Raw genomic sequence first — 26888 nt, forward strand, 5'->3', positions numbered from 1 at the left:
AGCATGCCACTGGCTTTTGGTGAAACACAGGCCCAATCTGTTCAGGGAATTCAAGCGTGTAGCAAAGGAGGAAGTGGATCTACAGCACATTAACTTCATCTACTTGCATGTCTGTAGCTTGCAGGGCAAAAAAAGAAAGTGCAGCACTACATCTTGTAGGTGCTTAGTTTATATTCTTTAGAAGTTACTCATCTAATTCCACCAGTGCTTCACCCTAATCTTTTCCTTTTTCTAGGACTACAACGATTGCTAAGCACAGCTGTTTAATTACATGGAATCCAACCAAACTACCAGTGTTTAATATTATTAAGGACATTTTAGTTACAAAGTTCATTTACATAAATATTGTCTATGAATCAGACTGCATCCTACCCTTCAGACTTGGCTAAGCAACTACACCAAAATGTAAAACTACATCCATGCAGTTACCCAGTTTAGAAACACAGAAGAAAGGAAGACAGTGAGCAAATGTATTAAATGGCTAGTTCACCAAGTCTGTTTAATTGTGCTGTAGGTTTACATAAGGAACAAACTGCATACTAACCAGGTAAAAGTGACTGACAATACATTTTATTTGCAAATATGGCAGAGCTCATAGTGGTGCAGGAACTCCACAGACAAAGTGAAAATGAAAGATTTTAAATATAATAAAATCTTCCCCTTTTTCTGTTATTACTGATGAATGTTTTCATTTAGTTCTAAAACAGTTATTGCAATAAGTTTTCCTACTTTTATACACTTCCCCATCCTCTTTATAACTCATGAACTTTGGGTAGTATATGTGTTATACTGACTTGTGCTGAAGATAGAAATAACTGGGAGGCTACTCATTTTACTGAAAAACTTATCCGAAAGCAAAAATTACTCCTCTTCTGCCCTCAGCAACAATTTTCCTCTTACCAGCTGGATTGCCTCAGTAAGACAGAGGGAAATCATCTTTGTACAGAGGGTCTTCAATTCGAGGGAACTTATGATTCAGTAAAAACTCTGCATCACATTTTCTTTGTGGGAAAAGAAAAAGCATTTAACAATTTAAAAAAAGGGCTTAACCACCATTAGTAGAGTTGCACATCACTCATGAAAACAAAGCAAAATAAGTATATCTAAATCCAGACACAGACAACCTGTATCCAGGATGACCCACAACAGGCTCAAAACAACAAGAGGAACTACACTTGGGAAAAACTATTAGCTCAGTACCTCTTCCAGTCGTTTAATACTTCTGGAAAATGAAAATTTATGTATACACATAGGACAGAAAACATCAATTCATCTTAAGATGTTACTCCTGTCCTACAGCATTTGCTAAGAAATTGTTCACATTGAGAAAAATATGCGGTCACATTTACTTTAAAGGCTGGCCCGTACTGTGACATGGCCTTTACATGCTTATGGCCATTAGCTGCAGCCAGACCAGCAGATTCTCGGACAAGCTTATTCATAGACTGTGATTTCCACAGTTTCAGTTCTGCTCTCCTATTGCTATAAAGGTCCAGAGCAAGTTAATGTAGATCTGCAAAAAGAATTTGTTCCAACAGTTTTCTAATCTGAAGAGTATCTGCCACTGGAAAATTGAAACTTCTCTACTTGAGAACATACAATATGAGTTTAAAAGAAGCTTTTTATTTTTTGTTTTACTATTTTAAACTTGAAACTAATACTGCCATTAACGAACAGCGTTTTGAAAACTAAGTCACATCATTTTTAAGTACTTTGACATGCTTAGAATTGTGACAGAAGAGAGCATCAAGAACAGCAATATTCTGCACTGAAAAGAATCTTCAGGACTCCACAAAGCGCTGAACATTGCAAAACACTACAGGAACCTGAGAACCACTAAAAAATCTGTGAGTTTGCTTAAAAACTACCCTAGTGTCAGTTTTGCTCTTAACCAAACCTGTTTGTAAAGAGAAATCCTCTTTACCTATTTCCAAGAAACTGTTTACAATTATTTGCACAAAAGTCACAAAATTCAATTTTCCCATCCCATGATTCTGATTTTTCTGCTGTGTTTATCCAAATGTCTATTAGATTTGGGCAAGGAAGAGGAGAAGACAAGGTGATAAGTCTCTTAAATACAACATCTGTTTTCCAGCCCTCTTCAGTATGGAAGTTCTTCAGATAAACAGTCAAAAGAGGTGTATTAAAAAAAAAGAAGTCACTAAGTATGAACCCATGGGGAACAGGGAAAATAAGATGAGGGATACAAACTGCCCTCATCCTTCTCTAAGACAAGATACATTTTTTTTCTGCCTCCTTATACTCTATTAGATACTCTGGGTAAATCTGATATTTTTCAAAGACAACAAAAACGGAGGGATTTAACACATTGTCCACACAGCTGTCATAAAACCGAAATGTACTGGCAGACTTGGGCGGGGGACGAACATAGCTTGCGTTGCCTTCAACAAAATCTCCAACCAATACACGCGCCACAAACATGACGTTTGGTTTCACTGCAGGTTGACAGTATTCATGGGAATAGGAAGCATCTCTAGCAAAGTAACTTCCTAGAAAATGGTAAGAAAAGATGGTATAAGGAATGAATATAAAGCAACAGTGAAAACTGAGTGTTCCTTAATTTTTCAGAAGGTATTTGACCCAACTTTCATGTCTCCTCTTACTCAATCTACAAACTACTCTACTAACTAATCTAACTAATCTACTAACTACTATAGAATTTTTTACAAGAGTCAACAGGTTACACCACAGAATTTCTATTCAGAACTTGCTGGTTTAGGAATACCTGAAAAACAAACAAACAAAACCCAAAACACTAAAGGCATATGTGTTATTATGAGAGGGATAGAAAAGCAAGCAAAAGGATCTTCCATGATTATATTGAGGGAATTCATGCCCTTCCCCCTCCCTGCCATGGAGGATAGCAGCTATTTTTCTAGCAAGTTCAAATCGTGCCCTTGAGCCCTCAAGAGGTCCCACCTACAGCAACAGGGGCTTTTTCAAATCCCTAAATTACTTCTCTCAGAACCTTGAGAAAAGACACCGCCTTGCACAAGGCAAATTCCTGTCCTCTCCAGATGGAATGAAAATCGTAATACCAGTTCCTGCCCTGTATATTTAAAGACAGTCCTTCAAAATATTGACTGCTCATCACGTACCCTTAGGGGACGCTCCCCTTAGGGGAGCTTAAGGTCTAAAACCCACAGTCACTTCCCACATACCCTTTCCATAGATTGTTCCATTGGTTCCACAAATTCTCCAGTCAAAGTTGTGATTGCAGATGGCTTCCAGGAAGGAGTTTTTGGTACCATGGAACAGCAATCTTTCATCTACTTCCTTCCCTCCATTTTCCTTCTTCATCTGCTCCTTTTGCCTAACAGAAAAAGGCAGTGGGGAAGAAAGTTGTGGAAGAAAATGGAAGAGAGGGTTAAAAAAAAAAAAAAAAAAAAGAAGTTCCTAAGTACATAATGTACATGTAAGTATCAGCTGGATGATATTTGCTTTCTCCTCTCTCTCCTTAGGCAGACTAGCAGTGTGACAAACAATTACAAGATGAGCAATATACTGATACCATTGTCCAGCAATTCTAGATAAATTCACTGAAGATGGCCAGAATTAAGCACCAATACTACTACAGTCCCACTCCTCCCGTATCAGCCTTTTTTCCCCCTGCATGGTCCTGCTAGTTCTGCTTTCCTGTCTTCTGTCCCTTCCCACCGCTACCCCCATCCCAAACTCCCTCTGCAGAGTGGGGTGGTGGTAACTGCAGAGCCTCCCCACTCAAGCCATGGGGAAAGACTAGAGGAAGGTTTTCTTTGCTCCTCTGGTGAACTAAAACTGCCACACACACAGGGCCAGTCATCCTGCAAGTGGACAGGACTGTGCTGAGATAGGGTTTCTGCCTTGGGTGTGCACTCCTAACAAATGCTGTATTACCTTTGCTGTTGCAACCCTTCACCAGCCCTGAGCTCCTGGTGCCTCAGTGAGATCAGTTCAGCTGGGGATACAGAGGCAGGAGAGAAACTGACCCTTCTGTCACCACTAAAGACCCAAATCATTTAGGCCAGGGTCAGATGATGCGCTATGACCAGTACCAACAGAGGAATCATAAAATGGGAAGATTCAACTAGTATGTCCCATCACTACTTCACAGCATCAAAACCTCCCACAGACTTTTCAGGAGCTATTTAAGTGGACCAGACAGTAATATTCTTCAGGAAGTGACCAGTTACAAAGTAAACATAGCAGGGGAGACGGAAGAACCACTCCAAATTGAAAAAAGCATAAATGAAGAGTTAAGAACAATGGACTGAAATTTGCTCATTGAGAACTTAAAAGCAGCTTTAACTTCTGTCTGGTTAGTTTAAAAGTCTGCGGGGGGGGGGGGCAGGAGAAGGGACAGAAAAGCATACACTGTTGTATGCTTCGACGTGTCTAAGTTTTGCTAGATGTATAAGTTTTATGAAGTTATTAGACAACGACTTTGTGGGTTCAACCACTTTACAGGTTAAAGTATTTCTTTGAGAAATATTTTTCCTCTTCAATACCATTCCATACAGTCTTTGAATATTTCTATTAAATATCTGTGCTTTTGCTTTAAAATATACAACTCTGCTATGAAACAGCAATGGCTGATTGTTTTTATCTGCTACGAAATGAACTTGAACATCATCGTTTACTGCACTGGTGCCAGCTCAAATCTATTGGTATCCAGCCTGGCACAAGTATCAGCAATTCAACATCACTGATAGAGATGTTGAAAACCCCAAAGGAGCTCTGGAAGTCAGAGATCACTGATTTAAAGCATGAGGATTACATCAGTAAATACTGGCATCAGTAAACAAGGTATCCAAACCTGTGAAGAAGCCTTAAAAGATCTGACTGGAAAAAAGAGGGCCCAAGCACCTTTGCAATCCTTCCTTTTTTAAAATAAGTATTTCATATACTATAATGGATAAATATTTGTAACCAAGCACAGGTGCAGCAGGCAGTTACTGTTCAATCACAGGGACAATACACTATTCCATATCATTGTGTGCATCCTCATTCAATCCTGTGTCATTCATGTCTTTCTGTTCTTCCTGTCTACACCTCCTAAGGAGTTGTGCAAAGGCAGCCTCCCCACTGCATAGAAAACATGGCATTCTCTGGAAGGTCTTAGACTACTAGGACTTAGCCACTTAATTTCACTTCTGAAACTGCCCCTAAAAAGTAAACACAAAGTTCAAAGCACAGGTAGTAACCTCTTTCCCTTCTTAGAAGTAGTCATAGGGGACCAGGCCTTGGAGACTCCCTCCCCTTAGGGATGACAGAACAAATACAAACCACTGAAACACTTTCCAGAGGGATGGATTCTGAATCCTCCTTATTCTATGGACAGTGTAGCTTTTCATAGTCTTCTCAAACATCATCCGTATTCTGTTGTATTCAGAGGATGTATTAGTGATCTCCACTGTCTATAAAATATAAACCAGAGCAAAAGAGTACACGAAGCTTCAGTTAGCTTGTAACACACAAAAGCCTAATTAAAACAAATTTACTTTCAAAAAAACTCCCAAACTAGACTTAATAGGGGTTAATTTAGTGCTTTAGATTGATGTGAATAATTAGGACAGACAGTTAATACGTAAATCAGCATGTCACTCCTGCTCCTCAAAGACACCTCACCTCTCTTCTAGAAGGACCCTGAAGGTATAAAAGGGGTCTGTTAAATGCTTATCATGTCCAAGTAAGAGATAATACCTGCAACAGTTTAAATCACAGTGAGAAAGTAATCTTAAGAAAACCTGACCAACTAAGATTAAGAACAAAAGATGTCAGATAACATTTTCATTTGTACCCCAGTCACTTCAGGGAGCTTTGGCTATTGAAAATGAAACACACAAAATATATACAACCACCCAGCATCATAGTTCTTTAGCTTTTCAAAGTTAAAACTTGAAAAGTCACACTTAAATACAGATTTAAGAAACTAAATACCTGCTTAATTAAACATGCCTGTTCCTTCGCTAAAGGAAACAAAGCCTACATTTATCAACACTTTTCCTGTTTACAATTTACCAACAAGTTTACATTTTCTCCAAAGGACAGTTAACACAAAACATAGTTAAAACATGATTTGTGCTCTCTTGCTTGTTTATGTCATGCATAAATTTGCCAATTTTATCTCCAAAGTAATCTGTGCCTTTAATCTTCTAGAATGACCACTTCTGAAAGCTGGATTGAAAATGCATAATGCTGGCAGACAAATGTTATTTGGTAACACTTTTCAGTTTATTGCTACCTAAGCCAAGTGGGATTCAAGATGACTTAAAGTGAAAAGCCCAACATCCCATGTATCAAAGACGTATTTTAGGAAGGAAAACTATGATCATCCTAGGAGTTAACATGAAACCTACACCTTAGCCTGTTTATCACAAACTCCACTCCTCCAAACTCAAAATGAGTTTAGAGAGGATAAAATAGGACTTCATGTCACAGCTGCATATAAGCGAAGAAGGTTTTTTTCCAGAGACCATGTCCAGTTCGTGCATGAAATAGTTGAATTAAGAAGAAGCCTGTCACAGGAAAGTCTTATAAGGATATAAAGAATTGTAAGAATAAACTCAGCTGCACAAGGAAGAATTACTTCTTTGGATTTATTAAAAAGCTTTTACAAAGTTGAAGATATTTCCCATGTAGTATTGTATTTCCTATACAAGAATATTTTGCAAAGCCACTTTGCAATACATCAATCAGTCTGGATGAGTAAGGATTTATTATCTGCATGCTCTGTGATACTACAGATCAGTTTCTTCATCATCACTTATCAAATAAAAATTGTATCAATGTATTTCAGTGCTACATCTCTTAATTACACATATAAAGTTCTTATTTAGACTACAAAATATACTTTTACTATATTGCATCTTCTGCTGAGGAACTGTAACCTTTCTGGGTGAAACACAGGGTCAGCCACATGGTACAAGGCCTGATCTTGTAAGACAGGTATGTTAGTTATCTGTTAATATGATGGTTCCCAAGCAACAAAGCCAATTCTCTTGCACCAGACTTTGTGGGTTCATTCTTACTTCCTCAGAGATGCATCCCCTGCTAGTAAAGGTGAATGCCACACTGTTACTTTGGCTTGATACTTTGTAATAATGATACTATGTGACATCTTTGATATCTTCTTAACATAGGTCTTGGAAGCAGTATGGCCCGTATTAGTTGGGCTGACCCAAGTAGGGCTAATGTTTAAGTACAAAGCTAGACTCTTTCTGATACATCAACTCCCATTCTTGTTACAGCACAGCAATCTTTGGCGTGCATGTCAGGCTTCAGCAAAATAACAGCCACACAAGGACCAATCCGCTGACGTAAAAGCACACCACCTTTGTTGCACACATTTCTCAGTTCTACATTACAGACTGAATTTAAAACACAGCATGAAGTTCCAAGACTAAAGGCTTATCATCTACTGATTCCACTTTGTCTATTAAACAAAGACAGAAGGGATTCACACCAATTTTCCAATTGGTGTTACCAATGTCTAACATGTACTTCACATACTTTACACTCCATAGAATGGTTTATGATTCTAAATGATTTACAGATTAACACACTGCAACACTCAAAATAAGCCATGTTACCAAAGCAGAGCTGCTCTTTTTAAACAAGACTTTCTCCCTGTCTCATAGATGTTCCTTTTTAAACGGATGACTTCCAGCGCAGCAAAGTTTGCCAGGATTATTTGCCAGTGTTTGAAGAGAAGGGAATTCATCAAGTTGTAATTGTCAGATGTTATGATGGTCACCACAAGCATCCATAATCCCAGTCAGTCCCAATATTACCTACTGCAAAAAAACATGCTTAGGGTCCCAGAGATAACACTTAGTCTAGCCCAGGCTTTAATTCCTAGTTCTGAAAGATACTACTGGCGTTGTCACTTTTTAGATACAGAATTAACTTCTCCTTTCATATCAAAGACACTCAGTTTACAAGTTAAGAAATGGTTTTCTTAGGTGCCAAGTCAGCAAGCAAATCGGGCTCTGAGAAACAAGATGATCCTTCTGTTTCACACATCCCCACAAGTACCAGAGATACCATGGATCTGTACATCAAATTACAATTTTATTTAAGCCTCTCACTCAGCTCAGTGACTTCAGAAACACCTAAACAAATGGACTCAACTAAAATTTAGATTGAAATTTGGAGAGAAAGTAAGAGAAGCAGGAAGGACATACGACTCAGAGATCTAGAAAGAACGGAGGTACTTGTCTTCCCAGTATTCCTTTGAAAAATTCCAGCTTAAGTTGGAATTATGCTGCTGATGTGCCAAGAGGAAGAAGAGCCAATTAGCTCTCTCCTTTGTTATGATGACACAATTTAAAGATGGGGCAAATCTTAAAAAAAGGTGTAGGTGCCAGATTCCCACACAAACACTTATTAATTACATCAGCAGGTGCGAGGTACCTGACACAACCTGGAAAAAATACTTCTTTGACTAATTGTAAAAAACAGGTTTTAGCTACCTGGAAGAAGCTAATATACAGAGCAAATGACCTAAACTTTAACCTACTGATTTTTCAGCAGAACTATACTTAGATGAATTCGCCACACACACACACACACACACACACACACACGTACACACACAGCCAGATACTGGTATTCCAGTGAGTAAGGCATAATTCAACAGAAGAGGGTAGTCAGGGTAAAGTGAAATGTTCAGTACAAAGCAGAATAACAGAAGCCAGCCTATGGAAGCTAAGAAACGGTATTTTGGTTCTCATACTACTCCCAGTGTAACCATATTAGGAGACCACTGCAAATATTTTTAGATGCTATTGGCGATAATTCTTTCTCTCTGCCATTCTTTGAGGCTATGGTCTGTGCTCGGATCTGTAAAGTGCGTGACAGTGCAGGGTGTCATCTCTACAGCGTGTAGAGATTCACTTTTCTAGCTTTCCAGGCCAAACCTTATTCATTGACAGCCATGCCAGTATTATTATTGTATGGTTTCATAATGGTCTATGCAGACAGGGTTTGGTCTCAGCCCAGGTTCCAGTGAAGAAATACATAGTTCACAGAATCCACTTGCTTAACTGGTCCACCTGTCTAAGTTAAGCCATTACGACATTTTTAACAGTGGATTTTTTTGTCTTGAATTTGTGCTTTTGCATGTAGATAGATGCTTAAAAATGTAGATGAAGTAAACAAGAGTTTGGATTCCTCTAGATGAGGAAATCATCTAGATTTTTAGCACGCCCACCCAAGAAACCATTCTTGTGCCTTTTTAGCATCTACCCAGTTGTGATTGCTTCACTTAAACAGTGTCCCCCTTTGTATCATGCCTTTTCATCAGAATTACAAAGGGGAAATAAAAAGATACCTTATATCCTAACTCAGGTAGTGCAGATTGATCCCAGTGGGCAGGACAGTTTTGATTTGGAATAGAAGAATCCTTTTGTCTGTTTGCAAACAGAAAAAAAAAAAAAAAAGAAAAGAAAAGAGAGATGATGTTACTAATTCTAGTCCAGCTCTGAGCTTTCAAACTGGCAGCATCCCCTTTGGTCAGTTCCTACCACCTCTCACCAGAAATACCTCCCCCCCACCAAATAAACAAAAGAATCCCCCATATCCCACAAAGAAACTGAGAAACAGACTCATTCTGTGAGTTGGGCTTTGCATGCTGTCATTCTGTTGTCAGTCCTCTTTCATTTGCTTCTCTAAGAAACAATTGTCCCTCACCAAACCCTGCAGACTGGGGTATGTGAAATAACATATATCCCAGAAACCAAGTAATGCACCAAGCAAACAGAATTTGTGGTGCACCTTCTGTTTAATCAAGTGGATATGTTTTCTGCCATCAATAGTTGCATTCTTTGCACAATTACTGTCAACGCTGACAGCCATTTTACCTTACAGTTACTTCTGACAAATGACAACAATTTAGAAGCATCATTACCCTTTCTTTATCTTCTCCACATCTTCAGAAGACACAAACTTCGGTCGTCTGCAGACCTTTCTTCGAGTTCTGAAATGGGTATTTGTCTGGGTCATTTCTTGAGGGGATGAGGGAAGGAAAAAGAAAACATCATGAATGAGTCTAGAAGGTGGAGTTATTCATTGAAGACAGCAGGTATTCATTAATGAAAAATGGCATCTTCATTGTCAATCCTGTCTATTTCCTGTAACTCCCTTTTTAAACCTGTGTCTATCTTGTTTGTTCCCTTACACATTAATGTTCTTTAAAAGTTACTCCAAGAGCATAGAAAGATGCTTGTTCATCTTACCATTCACAGGGTTACCTGACTTTACTGAAAGAGGTTTATCATGACTTGGTGCAGCATCACCTGATTTCTGCTCCTATGTGAGCCTGGATAGAGTAAAGGAGTAAGGGGGAATACTAGTTTTGTAAGAAATTTCCCCTGGGCCATCACTACCTCACCTCTCCTTCCAGCGAGTGAATCTGATGAAGTTAGTGAAAGAAGTTGAGTGTTAGGCAAGTTAGTCTTTGTCAAGCACTGCATAGCAGTAAATGAGACCAGTACCTTTAAAATTGAGCTCATAATGATGCAAGCCAGCCTGGAAAGATATAGTGGCATCTGGATCTGCTAGATATAAATTCTCAAAAATATCAGAGGTTGGTGAGTTCGTGTTACCTCCTTCCCCCTTTAGGATAAAGAGAGAGAGAGAAGAATGATTAATCGTGGTCAGGACTAAACACTGGATAACTTTTTATTAACACAATGGTAACAAAAAAGCAAATTCCAAATTCTGCAGGTGAAAATGATGCAATGCACACAATCTTAAGCAGGTAAATCAAATGTCTGATTTCTGGACACAGCTAACTTAAGGCCAAAAGACACAAAAGAGAAGGAAAAAAGTGTGAAGGCCAAAGACATGCAGACATGAGTGAGAATAATAAGGCTCTCCCACTTGGATTTGGTTGAGATTGTAGCATCCAGGAGAAAGACAGACCTCAAGGTCGGACACAGACATTAGATGCATGAAGAGACTCATGCAGAAGTTGTGTAAGGATGGGAAGTGAGCAGTTGCAGTGCAAGCTCATCCGTGGGAGACTCTCTGCTTTCAGGACCTTTTCTACTGGCTAAGGGCCATGAGAAGGCAGATTCAAAGGAAGAAAGACAAGATGACACAGGATACAGCAGAAAGAGCAGAGGGGGACAGAGAGAGAAAAGACTAGTAAGGACAGAACAAGCCTTGCATTTCAACCATACCAAAAAATACCTAGGGAACCAATATTGTTACACATAGCGGAGAATTTCTTTTCTCCTTTCCTGGCTGCCTTTTAGGAATATCCAGACATACAAACGCAATAAGTGTCTTGCAACAGAAACCAAGAGGCAACACTGGGATCCCCCCCCCCCCTTTTTTTTCAAACCCTCTTTGGTTTGGGTAGAGGGAAAGAAGACAGGAAAAGAAGGATGAAGAGGAATCCACCCAGAACTACTGTGGCCTAAAGTGTGATTACCATCCACTCATAACATACAAACACATAATTAATAATGACATACACACATGTATCCTATTTAGATTTCTGTAACAGGGGTGGTTCACTAGAGCACAAAATAATTTAAAATATGAGGGTATGCTGATGGAGATGCTTTCCGTTTAAGCTGCCATTGGAAATCAAGGCCCACTGCTGCCAGAACCACTGCACTTACCTTCTTCCCCTGCCTACTTTACCCCTCCCCTGGATCACCCTTGTGTTCTGCCAGCACAACGACTTGTGCAGCTACACTGTGAACTGGATGGGGGAAACTGATCTGCCTGGGAGTAAGGAGAGGTTCTTTCTTTATTTCTTTTCCTGAGTTTTTCAGACAGATTACTCCCCCATTCAGGAAGATCTGGCCACCCAAGGACAAAGATAACACTTGGTCTGAGAGAGCAACCCCCCTTGCATCTCCCAGGGAGCAAGAGAAAACTTAGAAGAGAGGCAAGACTACTTCCTGAATAAATTAGAAGGCAATGTATCTCAGGGACAAGTGTATATGTTAAATTTGTGTAGATGCCATGGACAACTCCAAAAGGGAATCTGACTAGAGAAGCCAGCATGAACCATCACCAGTAGTCTGATGAAGAGAGGGAATTTCACTTTCCTGCATTCCCCAACAAGATCTTTGTCAGGAAAGCAATTATAACAAGTCATCCAGTTACAAGTAGGGACAACAGCTTGTATTTAACCTCAGTGTAAGGAGATTAGTCATGTTCCTGCCCTTTCACCTTGCCATCATTTTATCACATTTGTTACCAACATCTGTAGCTTCACTATCTTGTTTGACACTCTGTAGAATACAAACACAAGTATTTACTTCATTAACCTTGCTTGACTAAAGGGGGGGGTGAGGGAAAGAGGTGTCACACATTGTTTCAGGAGCAATTCAAAGCACAGAATGAGGTAGACGTACAGAACACAGACTCGCTTGTTCTCCATATTCAGTCCACTCGCCTCGATCATCTTTCCAATACCAAATCCACTGTGTGGTCAATGCAAATGTGGGTTTTGTCACAGATGATGGTGTAGAAAGGCGTCGAAGTGAAGAACCACCGAGGGTCATTGTCTGGAAATTAATGTTCTTATCTGCTATGCTGTAAGGACAAATTCAGAGGTTTATAGAAGTTAACGGTGCAAATTTTATTCTCTAATATCTGATTTAGGCTGCAGCAATTTTCTTTAATATGATGCGACTGCCTGAAGTTATTTAGGCCCAAAATAAGAACACTTTCCCACAGCATGCATGGCAGCTCTGAGAACTGCTTCTAGTCTTCAGGATTGAAATAAGGCCTGTGAGAGACTGAATGCCATCTCTATCTCTAGCCAGATGTTGTGCTGCCAACCTTCCAGACAGTCTAGGGCTACATGCATAATGTAGCAAAAGGCGTTTTTTGCAATAAATAAATGCACACAGTAGTGTGGTTATAATTTTTCTCAGTAGAAAAAAAAAGTTGGTAAATACTTGACTTGAATTTGCCAGCAAACACCTGCAGCTTATTAACTGTGTTCTTTTTCTGTGGTTACAGGATGCAACCACAGCTGTGAGTTCTGTAGACAGCATTCACAGCTTGAGCTGCATGGGCTTTTACTTGTGGAAAGCTTGAAAAATTAACTCTTCCTGCTCAGGCAGAAAGACTTTGAAAACAGCCTCCTCTTGGGAATTTTGCTTGTGATTTGCACCATCCAGCAGCCTACTCAAGCAGCAAACCAAAATCTTTTGCTGTTTGGAAAGGCAAGGGCCAACATGACCATGCCATTATACCAACTGTTGTCAAGAGGCCCAAAAGAATTATTACAAACAATTATCATTAATTATCTAAAATATTGCCCACAAATTCTCAGCACTTAATTACAACCACATTTTACTTCCCTATATAGAGTTTTAAGTGCAAAGTATCAACATGTTATTCTATAGATGACAAAAATTGGGTGATATTTCCATACAGTTGCTTCTTTTACTTTTCTGTTTTTAAAGAACAGCTCTCATTTTGTACATCCCTCCAGATTCTGAACACCTCAGTAACCAGAGATTATGGAAGACATGCATCTTTGACAAAAATCAGTTCTTCAGGGGCTCAACCACACCATAGCACTTGAAGCAAGCAGTCCAGCCATCATTATTATACCTGCTGTTTCTTGGGTTGCAATACGCCTTTTCAATTTCCTCCATCACGGGAAGGTCATTCCAGGTGATCCCGTTATGTACCTGCCATCGATATGGCAAATGGTAATGAACCAGTCTGCATTTATCTGCAATGAGATCAGACATAATCAAGAGCTCTGCAATCATAACACAAACTGAGAGCAAGATGAGACAAGAAAAAAGGAGCAAGCACTTTTTACACTCTTCTTTGGCCTTACCTCCTGGGCTTTGCTGGGAACAATAAGGACAGTTCACTGAAACTAGAGATATGTTGGAATAAAAGGGGTGTGTTTCTGCAGTCACACCAAGGAAAGCAACATAAGCTCCCATATTGCCAAATATATTTCAAAGAAACCATAACCTTCTCTTCGCTGAGACACCCCCTTGGCAGCTGGGAGAGCAGTGCCACAGAAAGGAAGTTGATGTCTGTGTGTCATACCACCATGTCTCTCATTTCCCTGGACCCCAGTTATTAGCCACTGCCAGACATGGGATGGACTAGGTCCATCATTAGCTTAGTTGGTAGAACTACTGTGTATTCTTAAGACACTATACTACCTCACTTTTTAAAGGGCTTAATGGGGAGACAATATGGCTTGTATCTGATGTACCTAAGACAGGAATGAAGGATGACATATGGTTATTGATCATCACTAGTGACAGCATAAGACCAATTTTTAAATTGATCTAACATTCACAGAAAGTATAACAGTTAACACTTGAAGAGCTCTTGCCACAGAAATATACGCAAGGCCTGCCTCCTCAACATAACTGAAGCAAGCCATAGACGGGTCATCTACAGAGAAGAGAGGGTTTATATGTATCCACTTATCTTTATAATTCTGACACTGTTCATTAGCGACTTGGAATCAAAGTCAATCAGTGAGAAGGCACAATTGCCAACACCAGTGCTCCAAATTCCACCACTAGTCTGAGCCATCAAAAAGGCTGTGCCTCTGCAAACACTGCTCTCCAAAGGCAATGTTACTTTTGATAAGGGTTACCTTTATGTTTGCAGTACTTCCAGACATAGAACAAGCATATCTCATCACACTTGTCTACTTTGTTGTCCTTTGAATCTTTAGCAGAGGAATCATCTTTTTTACCTACAGGAAGGAACACATCAATCCTTATTTCCCCTGTCAAAAACAATTCCAAGAGAAAGACATTGCATTTGGCATTTCATCCAAAAAATAACTAGGAGTTGATTGCAGCAGCCAAGTTAAGAGCTTTCAGGATGTGACTGTCCCTGCATAGCCCTAACTTTTGCAGTGGGCTTTAAAGCCAAGGCCCTTCTACTTTGGAGGACAGAAGATTTAATAGTTCCTATTCACACACTGGAACAACAATCAAGACAACCTGTAAATTCGCAATGGTACAGACAAATCCACTCCTTGGAGAGAGGTGAGGAAAGACACCACATGCATAGATACAATTTTGTCTCCAACCCATTGAAAAAAGCACTGCATCCAGAACAGTTCAGAGATCAATCCCAGACTACTCCTCGGGCTGGACACACGTATGTCATTGCTGTCCAGGGCTTAAGCAGAAATCTCAATGCTCATCTGCAGGTTGACTAGCACTATGGCTTTCAGCATACACTAGAGTAAGCATGTAAGCTGCTCCAATAGCTACAGGGAGCTGTATGGCTGTACAAAACCAAGTCCCATTGAACACCACTGCTCTGAAGACTGGAGGGTTAGAAACAATGCATACCTTCATCTCTACCTCCCCTGCCTTTTGGCTGCTGATGTTGGGTCTGACCAGGTACATTGCTACTGGGACCTGCAAGAGAAGACTGAATGAACAGCACTGCTGGACCACATCCTCAGCTAGCTGGTGCCATACCAATTTGTGTGTTGAGGATCCCGTCCATCACACCTGTATTATTTTCCACTCTACTGCTGATTTAACAGATCAGCAGTTACAGTTACAAACTCCAGCTAGTCACCATTATCAGCAGTCACTCAATTGCAATTTTGTATATAACAGCTTATGCAACAGTAACACAGCTACTCAGCCACTGCCATTTTCCCACCAGTTTCTCTCAGTTTGCGCTTTAGCACTCAAAGCACAGAAAGGATTATAAGTTTAGCTGTGAGGTAAGGAAAGAATGGCTTCTACCTCGGTCAGACTCAGAATCCTATTTAAACACAGTGTTTCTTACAACTTACTTTTCCACTTCTTCAGTTCCTTGTTGAACTCCACATGCTTGTGATCACATATAGTCTGGAAGTTTGAAGCTGTCTTTAAATCGATCCCACTAGTTTCCAACACCTGCAACTCATGGGCATTCAGAAGGCTGTGGGACCTCTTGCACTGAAGAAATCTACACTCCCCTCGGAGAAAGTGTCGACAAATATGAAGCTTGTTGCAGTTTTGCTGGGCGCAGGTACCTTTCCCTTGGTTGTAAAATTGGCATACCTAGAAGCAGGGAGGAAAGATGCAATATGAACTCAAAAAGCATGTTAGAATCAGTAATTTTTTTAATTCATTCTATAGGCATACAATTTCAACAGCAGAAAAACTGATTAAATGGCATACGTTCATTGTAACTTCTGTAACTTGGGCAGATTTCTTGTGGAAAGGAGTAGGCATTTTCAGCTGACTCACGCATTTTTGAAATTGCGCAGAATTGCTTCAAAGAAAAAGGAAAGAGCTGATCCAGCAAGCATTCATTTTTGGCAGTTCTAAGCAAGATAGTTTTTTCTCATAATAACCACCCAATTTACAGTAATTCTATATATAAAATAAAGACAAAGAAGAACAAGCCCACCCTTGAAAACATTTACTCTGTGTCACATGGGCTATGATTTTGCGGAGGAGAAACTGCAGAGGTCCCTATTTGTAAAGCACACTCTGCACTGAAGACCTGGACTTCTAAAATGATATGAAGTATGCTGTGAGATTAGACTACAAGTGGAAATGTAATGCACTTCTTTATTCCTCTACTCACCAAACAAGAAATACACAATGAATTGGACCCAGGGTAGAAACCACACACCAAAAACTCCTTTGTATTCCCCAGTGAGCACCATAGCAACACTTCTGCTCCAGCAGCACAGAGGAGCAGCCTATTGCAACTAAGCTGCTTTGAGGAAGAAACACAGCTTTCTTGCAGGCAGCCCCAACATTGCAGGGAAACTGCCATAGATCCCCTCCCAACTCCTCTTCCAAAGGCGACAGTTTCTATGCTGTGTTGCAACTGAATATATACAGATCTATATATCAATTAGGGAATTAGACATCCATGTGATAGTAGTGCTTAAAAGATTGGCAATTCAGGTCAGTTTCAAACTTCAAAACAATCTTTACTGGATTGACAAAAACATTGTCAAAAGTTAGTTCTAAAAGTTAGTTCTTAATCTCTATCAGTCTGTATCACTACATGTACAAAATAAATAGCGTTATGTGTAGGGCTTTTGCATGTGACTAAGAACCACCTGTACACTCAACTACAGGGCAAAAGCAAAACTGATTTGTTGAAATTAGTTCAAATGATGCCTATACATTTGGGATCTCTAAGGTCAAGGGAAACAAGCACAAAGGCTAAGGTCAAAATTCCCCATGAGACACACACACAGACCATGATATTCATAAATTCAGATTCTTATTGATAGAAATAAACAGGAACATGACAGGTACGTGAAAATACAAGCATACATATTTTGTGATAGTGTTCCTTAAAAATAGTTACTGGTAAAACAAGATTTCTACTACAAACAAAGAACTGTATCTTTAAGTCAGTCCTCTGTTAGTTTAGCTGCTCTCCTCTGACAAAGGAGTCCCCCAGCATTTGGAAGACTATCCATTTACCACTTAGAGGAAATAAAATTACAGCAAGGATAACAGATGAAAGATGCAAGGCTCTGAGAGTATTAAGAAAACAGAAAGAGTGTGAGACAGAGAGCTTCACCTTCTCATTTGTGTTAAGTAAGGATAATCATACCTGTCCTTAAATTTTGTGGTGAGTGGATTCAAGGCCCCTGATGTCAGGCCTGGGCCCACTTTCCTTCCTTTTTTTTCTTCTCCTTCTCTCACCTCCTTGCTCCTTGCCCGTATTTATATGAAAAACTTACATTGGTTCTAATGGAGTCTTTTTAGATTTATATGTGTTAACAAAAGGGTCTCCTAGCTTAAGAGCTCTGTTCAGGACAGTATTAGCAGAGAAAATGTATTTCTTCCTGGCACTTGGGGATGCCCAGCATATGTAATGCTCACAGTGAACATATTACAGAGAGTGGTAGCGGCAATTACATTGGTATTGTGATTGAACTGTATATTGCAATTGCTATATTTTGCTAAGTGTATACACTTGTATTGTGATTTCAGTATTTTGCTGTATCATTCTGCTAAATCAAAAATCCCCTGTAACATCAAATACCTTCAAAGTAAACTTTTACATTAAACATTGCACTGTCTGTGTGTGGAATATCTAAAAGAACCTGGTCAGAGAGTACTGGACTCTGACAAGATGTTACAGTCCCTGAGCTGGCACCAGGAGTGTCCAATTGATTCAGAAGCATTTGAGATCAACTGCTGATAAAATCAATTTACTCTCCTTTACCGCTAACAGCTCCTGTCTGACACACCTTTAGACACAGCAGAGGAAACCTTACTGTTTAACCCTTGAAGGTTCAGATCTGACCCTCTCCTTCAGCCATCACGGCTGTGAGTCAGTGGATTGCCTGGATGCAAGCTGGGAGCTTGTCCTGTTTAACAATAGTCCTTAACAAACTTATCCTGTATTGGCTGTGAGCATACAAAACCACGTAACTGAGGCCATTTTAGCAATCACTGACGGCTACAGTCCTTGGTGGTTCTTAGTTGTTGAGGGAAGCAAAATTGAAGTGGTCTGTCTTCTTTTTTCCCCATCTTTCCTCTCTCATTATGGATGCTCTATGTTCCTCTGCCCCCTCTCCAAAAGAAATGGGGGTGATCTCATCTTGACATCCTGTTTTTGGGATCAGGACTTCTTCTGGTTTTGCTTATTCTGGTGGATTATCCTGGTTCCACCAGACACCCGTCCTGCCTGCTCTGCAGGATTATTTTAGTTTTACTATATATTTTATTTTAGTTGTACCAGATATTTTGAGGTTTTTACTACTTCTGCATGTTTTCCTGCACCTTGTTTTTGCAACTATATCACAACTCTCCATTTGCGGTTATGGCTATTATTTATACATTTAAGCCTAGCTGTATTACAGAATGCTTTTAGTGGTGTTACAATGTTATAAAATGCTTACACGCTGTTGCTGATTATGCTATTTTAGTCTTCTTACCTCTGCGTTCGAGGCAAGCAAATACTAACTGATCTTCCATAATGTCTGTCTACTTCACAGGTGCAACAGGGCTCTGCTTTGGCTACAGCTGTCTTCCCCAGTGAAAGCACACAACAGGCTGTGCAGAATGTCATGGAGGGGAAAAAAAGCTCTACATTCATCCTGGGAGTGAAACGACAGGCTGATAAGCATCTGGTACACGCCTTGCAAAGTTGCTTAACTGCTGCAAGGTCTAACAAAGTTACAGATGCATAGGATTTCTCCCAGCTAATACAGTGTCCCTCAATTATCTACTCCACAATTTCAGGTAAGTCCCTTTATTTCTCTCTCCTGCATTTTCCTGCCTTTCTTCAAGCAAAATATGGAAAGGCTCATCTTATGCCAAGTCCTCTAAGATCTACTGATCATAAACATATGCAAGTGCTAGGTAATGATAAACACTCTTGTAAGAGATGTTCTGCAACTTCTGTCACTGAAGAACTCAAATCTTATGCCAGTGCCATGGGCTGGTCTTCCTCAGCAGAAGTATTGCTGTTTTGGGGATCTTGATACCACTCAAAGTATAACCTTCGTCTGAAATGTATGTGGCACATCTGAATGCCTACCTAACAACAGCAAAAGTTAAAACTTTACAAATGTGGTTTGTTTTTCCACCCCTACTCCCCCAAGTGGAGAACACTGTACAAGTGGGAGTTGAAGAGACAAACAGTTGGTCCGATATCCACTCGAGACAGGTGATCAAGCACAAACTAAAAGCTGGAATATAAACTTACTCCGTAGCTCCTTGATTCAAAGGTGTAATATAGGTCTCTGGGTATTTCTAGAAAAACTTACATCAATGCCTTCTTAACGGGTATTTCTCCAACACAGTCTCTCCCCCTTAACTTCAATGTCCTCCCCCTTCCTTCTGGATACTGCCCCCTCCAGGAACACTGTCAACCAAAAATGAAGCAGAGAGCAATTTGCCATGCAGCCTGAGGCTGGTTTAAGAACTAATAAAAAAGACTAAGATCCTTATTTCAGATACCAGTTTTGGGAGCTAGAGCACAGGAACTGCTTTCGTGCTGGCACATCTTCCTGCTCAACAGAGCAAAAAAGAAAAGCAGCTGAACTACAGAAGCAGCTAAAAGCTGGAGAGAGCACTGAAAATACAACCATTTTGTATGGAACATCCATTACGCAAAATATCACTTTGAGATACTGGCCTTCTATGAATAAGTTACAAAGTGAGACTCCCAGGGACTGAAAGACACTCAATGAGGTTGAGGGAATTTTTGTACAGCATCTAGGGGAAGATGTGTAAGAAACTGATGTTAGTATGCAGAACTGAGTTTTTACCTGGGAACTTCAGAATAAACTACTGAACCAGAACAAAGTGTTGCCTCAGTTAAACTAGTCATCCATTATTAGCTGCACCAGGAAAGCAGGCTGCCCCTTGTGTTTGCCAGGAAACAGAAAAAAGAGGGCCAGACAGAAGGTAGGGAAAGTATTAAAAACCTGGTCTGGGGCACTGTTGTGTTTGATTTCTGACCCTGCACACCAGCCCAGTTCACAGAAGACAAGAGTTTTGCCTGAGATCACCACACATGCCACGTGTCAGCGCACACAGCCAGTCAGCATTTCTAAGCAAGAAACAGCAAAGTTGGCTTTCACCCTGCCCTGCCCCCAGTTTTCAGGTTCATGAATGGCCTGCATCTATCAGTGTTTTCCACTGTTTCTGCTATTTTACTCCATAACAGGAGCTTAATTGCTCTAGTAGAGGCAATTAATGATGGCTTCCAGCAGGGAGAGCAGAACAGACCTACAGATAAGACACTCAAGAGTTATACCAATAAATGATGGTTGTAACTACCTGCTCTTTACTGGCAGTAATTAAACAAGAAACAGTTAAATTTTAGCTGTAGCTGAGCTGGAGGAAGACATTACTAATCCTTTTTTGTTCGTCACCTCCATACTCCTTTAATCTGCCAGCACAACTTATGTATTTTAAAATGCTACAAAAATTGATTTATTTTGCTAAATCCAGCACTGTGACAGAAAGGAATAACACAACAATATAACTGTTATCCAACAGTATAAGGAGCTTATAACCTCCAAAAGACAATGTTAACAAGCAGTACTGTGGTAATCTCTTAACCAAGACCAGCTGTAGGTGGAACAGGATACAGAAATAGCCCAGCCTTGAAGGTAGCATTGCTGTTATACACTGACACAGAACCTGAAATTGGATGGTTTAGCCAGATTTAACATCAATCACTTGCACACAAAACAAATAAAGGTTGCTTTGTAGGAAATTAACCAAAGACTCAGTGCAAGAATTTGGAAGAAGATTTTACACAAAATTTACTGCAGTCACTTGGTTATTTTCTCATAGATTTCACTCTTTCTCACACTCCTGAACACCAAAATGTGCAGGCTAATGTAGTCTGGCCAGGGAAAGGGATGCTGGCTTTCTGGTCTTCATCATCTCTTGGGAAAGAACCAACATTATTGATAAGAAACTATTTTTGGACAGATGTTTTATATCCTCTAAGCCTGCAAAATTATTATGATTTTTCACCTCGATCTTGCTTACATCACCCTCTGTAAATCTCTGGTGAAGTTACTAACATTTTTATTGTTCTTTCTTTGTTTTGGTAACATTATGGCTATAGTCTATCTTCCAGTCAGGATAATAGGCACACAAAACATGCTGTAACTTTACCGTGAGCTTCCTGCTGTCAGAGGGCAGGTCTGCTGGCTAGTTATATGTGACGTGGCATTATCAGAGCATGGGCCTCTTGGCCTTGAGGTAAACAGCACACTCCTCAGTGTTTTCTAGTTTTATTGCTGTGATGCTTTTGGTTAGCAATACATGCCATTTTGATAACCCTTACTCTATATTGGTTCTTCGGGTGCTCTCACACATAGCTGTTCCCATTCATACATCATTCAGACTAATCTTAGTATTTCTGTTATAAATCTTAACAGCTTGACATTCAGATCAGACCTCCACCTTCTCTCTTGTCCTTTCCCATTCTTAGCTAACAAAAACTTCCCTTAAGAAAACAATACAACTCACATCAGGGAGGAGGAAAGGGTCATTTTGGAGAAGCAGTACTCGCAGCTCATACTCATTGAGACCAGACAGCTCATGGTTCTTTAGGACTTTTTTGTTCTCAGCAGTGTTGATGTCATGGCAGTACTTGCAAGCCCTGCAAGAAAACAGACAGAAGTATCAAATGCTTACTTCTTCAGTCAGGTTGATTTATAGAAGCACCTTACATAATGCATAGCTTGGAAAAAGCCATACAGAGTTGGTTTGACAAAAGTCCCTGTGAATATTTAGATGGCCCCTGTTACCAGATCAGCTAGAGAATGGAGTACACAGCATAATAACGCTGTGAAATATAATAGCATTATTTTCCCCATTTTAAACATGGACACGGCCAGATCATTTGACAAGAAAGACAGCAGCACGGACTTGAAGCCAGCTTTGACTACTCTGCACTTTCTTTCTCTCCAGTATGAAGCAAGTCACACAACCCTTTTTCCTTTTTCCTTCCATTTGGAAGAAAAGCTAATTTAGGAGAATATACACCAGTGATGGTGGCAGTTGCAACAACCTTAATTTTGTGAACATGAAAGGTTGTTGTCCTAGTGAGGGACTGTAAAGAAGCAACAGTTTGAGAGCCCCAAACAAAAGGATAATGCAGCTGAACACAACACAATTTGTTATTCCTGCTGACTGGCATAGAGCTTCCGTAAGTCTCACTCTTCAAAAGCATAATCTGTTACAGCCCTAAGACTAGACATACTAAACCAATATAAAAAATGAGTCACCAGTCACTGCTAGGACTCCAGTCTCTCTTGTGCTTGTCCTCTTGCACTTTAGCTGAAACTAGAAACCGTTTTGAAACTTCTGATAACGTTCTTGTCTCATGCTGTGTCTCATCCAATGCTTCTATACAGAAATTTATGCAAACATTCATTTCTCCTCGCACTATCGTTTGGGCACTTTGCTTTGTAAGCAAATAAATAAAAATGCAAAATCTGAAGGGGAAACTTGCCATCTTTGGTCCTGAGAAGTGATCTTCTAGCGATCTGAGACTCTGTAGACACTGGATTAATGGCTACAATGGTAGCAGAGCTACAAGGTATTCAAGATTTGAGCCATCAATGATACTCCTTCAGAGTTAACTTCAGATTCCAATAATAGTCACATTGACCACTAAACCACCTGAGTACGTATTTCTAAATCAAAGGCTGACACAGCTCACAAGTAGACTGGTAGCAGATCAGGTCAGTTTAATAATATATTGAAAAAAGAAAAAGAAAAGTTTCTCATCAGACACAAGTTAAAGACAGTTTGACTTGACCCAAAATTGCACCAATTTCATTAAACAGGAAGACCTACGTGCAATGTGTTTCTTTCCAGAGATTCTAAAACCAAAATCGATGCAAGATCTGGAAGCAAGGTTAGATTATATTTCACCAGTTAAAAAAGATCCTCTATCTTGATCCACATGGTACCTGATCCATCTAGCGCTATTTCCGTCCCCTTGTTTTAATCACCCCCCATAAACATGCTCTTAAAGGTGTATTCTTCCTTTTATTAGTTATTAACATGCATAAAGTGGATTTTAAATGCTTAGTAATATTGAGAGGACAGAATGCTTCGTCTTTTCAATATTATGAGGTGAATCACTCAGTAGCACATTTTTGTTCACTTGAATTCAAGTGTGAGGGCCTCCATGCACTTAAAGGTATTTGTAACAGTTAATCATATGTAAGCCTTTTATTTTACTGAGTCAATGTAGTAAAGCCAGAAAGAATAATACAATTTTAGCATCCTAATGCTTTGCTAGTACCACTGAGCTATGCATGGCCTTTCCCTTCCATCCCCTTCAGATTGGGGTGCACAATGAACTATTATTCTGGGGCAGATGGCCAGGGATCTGGCGCGGCATCAGCGTGTTACAGACACTGCCGCAGAGCAAGACGCAGGGTTTTGGAGTACAAATTAAAAATTCTTTTCCAGAAAGAGCTCAATGGTGCTGTTGGTTCTCCGTGAAAAGCTTTTGATTGTCCTTTCTGCATTTGTTTTTAATTTCCCTGCCTTTACTGTTATTATTTGTTTTAAACTACGTAGCAACGTTAGTTAGCCTGGAAGACAAGAAATGCCGTCCCTAGAAAGACCGCGTGGTCCAAGCCTCCTGCATTTTTACGGTAGGTCTAGAAAACAGAGACTGACATAAGTGGGAGATTAAGTACCATCTCTGACAGATATGGCTGCAAGCAGAGCAGTAACTTTAAGCAAAATTAAGTGGTAATAAGTTTCTAGATTAAAAACAGATGGCATGTAAGCACTTATTTTTTCTCAATAAAAAATATTGGTATGTTATTTTCATCCAGAGTCTAGTGGACTCGGAGACGGCTGCAGAGGATAGATGGCTTTAATAAAAAAATCGCAGTAATGACCAAGAGAGATATCGGAAAACGGAGCCGCCGCGGCGCGGGGGGACCTCGCGGCGGCGGCGGGAGGAGGCGGGGGTGTCCGCTCCCCTCGCCGCCGTTGGCGGCGCGCGCCCCGCCGCCCCGCCCCGCCCCGCCAACCGTCCCCGCGAGCCCCCGCCGCCCGCCGGCGGCTGCCGCCGGCGCTCACCTGGCCCCCAGGTTGCACCTGCCCATGAGGTGGAGCTTGCAGAGGTGCAGGCGCTCGCAGCCCCCGCACTCCTTGCGCACGCAGAGCCGCACGGCCGACAGGGCCAGCACCCCCGCGGCGGCGGCGGCGGCGTCCCCCCCGCCCAGCACCAGGAAGCGCTCGGGCCCCGCCGCCGCCAGCGTCTGCTCCAGCTGCTGCGCCGAGAGGCCGATGTGCTGCTGGAGCTCCGCCAGCTCGAGCCGCCCGCCCCGGGCGCACAGGGTCTTCGTGAGGAAGCCGCACACCGCCGGGTCGCTCATGGTCTCCGCGGTCTCCTCAGCCCGGCGGGACGGGACTGGACTGGACTTGACCACACGGGACGGGACGGGGCGGGGCGGGGCAGTGCAGGGCGGGGCAGTGCAGGGCGGGGCGGGTCTCCGCAGCCGACGCCAGGCCGCGCTCCGCCAGGAATCGAAACTGAAGGCGGAGGCGTGCCAGGCTGCGGGGGGCGCCGCTGGGCAGGGCGCGCCGCTGGGCAGGGCGCTGCGCTCCTCTCTCCTCATAAAGCGCGTACCGCGGGTACCAGGGAGAGCCGGGGGAGGAGGAGGAGGAAAAAAAAAACAAAAAACAAAAAAACAAACACAACACGAAGCCCCTCCACGCCCCGAATGAGCTTCCCCCGGCCCGAAAGGAGGCAAACCGCGCCGGGGCGGGCCGCCGCCGAGCGGGCGAAGGGGAGAGAGGGAGCCGGAGGCGGACGCAGGCGGGGCCGCGCCGCGCCGCTCCGCTCCTCGCGGGTGCGCCGGTGGGCGCGGGCGCGGCTGGGGGGCGCCGAGGCCGCCCCGCCCCGCCCCGCCGCTCGCGTAACTGCCGCCTGGGCAGCGGCCCCGGCGGTGAGGGCAGCGCGCGGGTTGTTTCCGCTGACAGCCACGCAGAAGGCAGATACATGCAAACGCGGGACTGAGAGTTGTTTGTTTGGGTTTTTCTTAATGCCTGGGGGGGGGGGAGGGGGGTGCCTGACGTTTGGCTTTGACAGTGAATTGCTGCCGCCCCGCCTGCCGGGCACGTCATTTTCTACTGTTGTTAAGGGCATAATGCGCCAAGCGTGGATCCCAAGCAAAGTTCCTGGGTTTCGCTGGTGCCCCCTGAAGGTTTTCCTCACTTTGCATCTACTAACTTCCACTATCAGTGTATATGCAACACTAATATAAATGTAATACAGAGCTTTAAGCCTATAATGCAGGGAAAATGCATACCCAAATAATACCAGTGTTTATGTAATTACTTTTTGTAATTACTTTTCATTCTTCCAGGTTGTCAGATAGCTGCTAATCAATACTGTTTTTCACAGTTGTGTCCTGACAAGAGGGTGTGAAGCCAGCAAGTAAATAATTCCTGTTGATGTTGAGGTAGAGCTTGGGAGGGATTATGAAACTGCAGAGAAGCATGGCAAATATGTGAATCAGAAAGATATGAGAGAGAGGAGGTTGAGTGCTACGTTCATTAGAGATGAATTTCGAGTATTCAAACTTTAAGCAATGCAGGCTTAATAAGCAGGAAGTATCAACCGATCCCCCTATATTGGGAACTTTACCTTGAAAGTAAAGTGAATGCCAACTTGTGTTGCTTGGTACTAGTACTTAATCTGAAAGGCACGCGAAACTACATAGTCAACAACACAGTCAACACCACAATCAACAATTGCTATTCAGCTCATAGGAAGAGAAACACCTCAAAGAACTGGACTGATGCATTTAGTACGATTTGTGGTTTTGCTGTTTCTTTCTTGAATGGAAAGTTATAGAAAAATCTTTCCGAGGGGCATATTTTCCCACATTTGCCTTCTTGCTATGATGCTTGAGCAGATGAAGTAATTTACAAAAACAGCAGAAAGGGAAAGGATAGAAAGAGGAGTTTACCATATTGGTTCTAGCTTTAGGAAAGTAAATTGATGGTTCTGGGCTGGTTTATGTTCTAGACATGCATATGTGCAGTATCAGGTTGCCTAGGATAATAAAATTCAGATCCACACTTGACATAGTTTTAAGACTGACTGCAAAGGTAGAAATAATTTAGGCTGTGAGCCAGCAGTTCTCACTGCAGGGTCCAAACACTAGAAAAATCGTGAATCAGGCATTTAAAAAAACCTTTCAGTTATATTTATTTGTCTTCTGGGTTTTTTTTTTTTCCAGCTCATTCTCTTGAAAACATGCATGTGTGCATTAATGCACTGAGAAGTCTGAACTATGTGGGCTGAGGAAATTTATTAGGTACTTTTTGGGAACAGTGTAACATGCATGAAGTAAACTGAAGAACTCCAAGCAAAAAGAAGATGCAGATACCACCTTGGCAAGCATTGCCCTGAAATCTAATTTA

At 41.4% G+C, this 26888-nt stretch overlaps 1 protein-coding gene across 1 annotated transcript; it reads right to left on the reverse strand.

The window, feature by feature from the left end:
* Positions 1-469: 469 nt before the first annotated feature.
* LOC112991498 (zinc finger CCCH-type antiviral protein 1-like) lies at positions 470-24929 on the reverse strand. Its single transcript, XM_064517174.1, has 13 exons — positions 24534-24929; positions 21951-22083; positions 15782-16031; positions 15324-15392; positions 14612-14713; positions 13591-13714; positions 12378-12558; positions 10497-10617; positions 9911-10007; positions 9335-9413; positions 5287-5417; positions 3183-3334; positions 470-2510 (listed from the first exon to the last, which is right to left on the reverse strand). Exons 1-13 carry the CDS (start codon positions 24830-24832, stop codon positions 2227-2229), a joined length of 2022 nt encoding a protein of 673 aa, XP_064373244.1. The 5' UTR covers positions 24833-24929; the 3' UTR covers positions 470-2226.
* Between the last annotated feature and the right edge of the window lie 1959 nt (positions 24930-26888).

Source organism: Dromaius novaehollandiae, chromosome 1 (genome assembly GCF_036370855.1).
Source record: "Dromaius novaehollandiae isolate bDroNov1 chromosome 1, bDroNov1.hap1, whole genome shotgun sequence".
Classification (NCBI taxonomy): domain Eukaryota; kingdom Metazoa; phylum Chordata; class Aves; order Casuariiformes; family Dromaiidae; genus Dromaius; species Dromaius novaehollandiae.

Bases quoted from the DNA above. Each gene is read 5' to 3' on its own strand.
- LOC112991498 (XM_064517174.1), bottom strand. From the start codon at position 24,832: ATGAGCGACCCGGCGGTGTGCGGCTTCCTCACGAAGACCCTGTGCGCC. The intron at 14,714-15,323 runs GTATGCATTGTT...TCCTTCCTGTAG, and splicing joins CAGGGGAGGTAGAGATGAAG to GTAAAAAAGATGATTCCTCT. The intron at 2,511-3,182 runs GTATGTGGGAAG...ACCATTTTCTAG, and splicing joins TGGAACAATCTATGGAAAGG to GAAGTTACTTTGCTAGAGAT.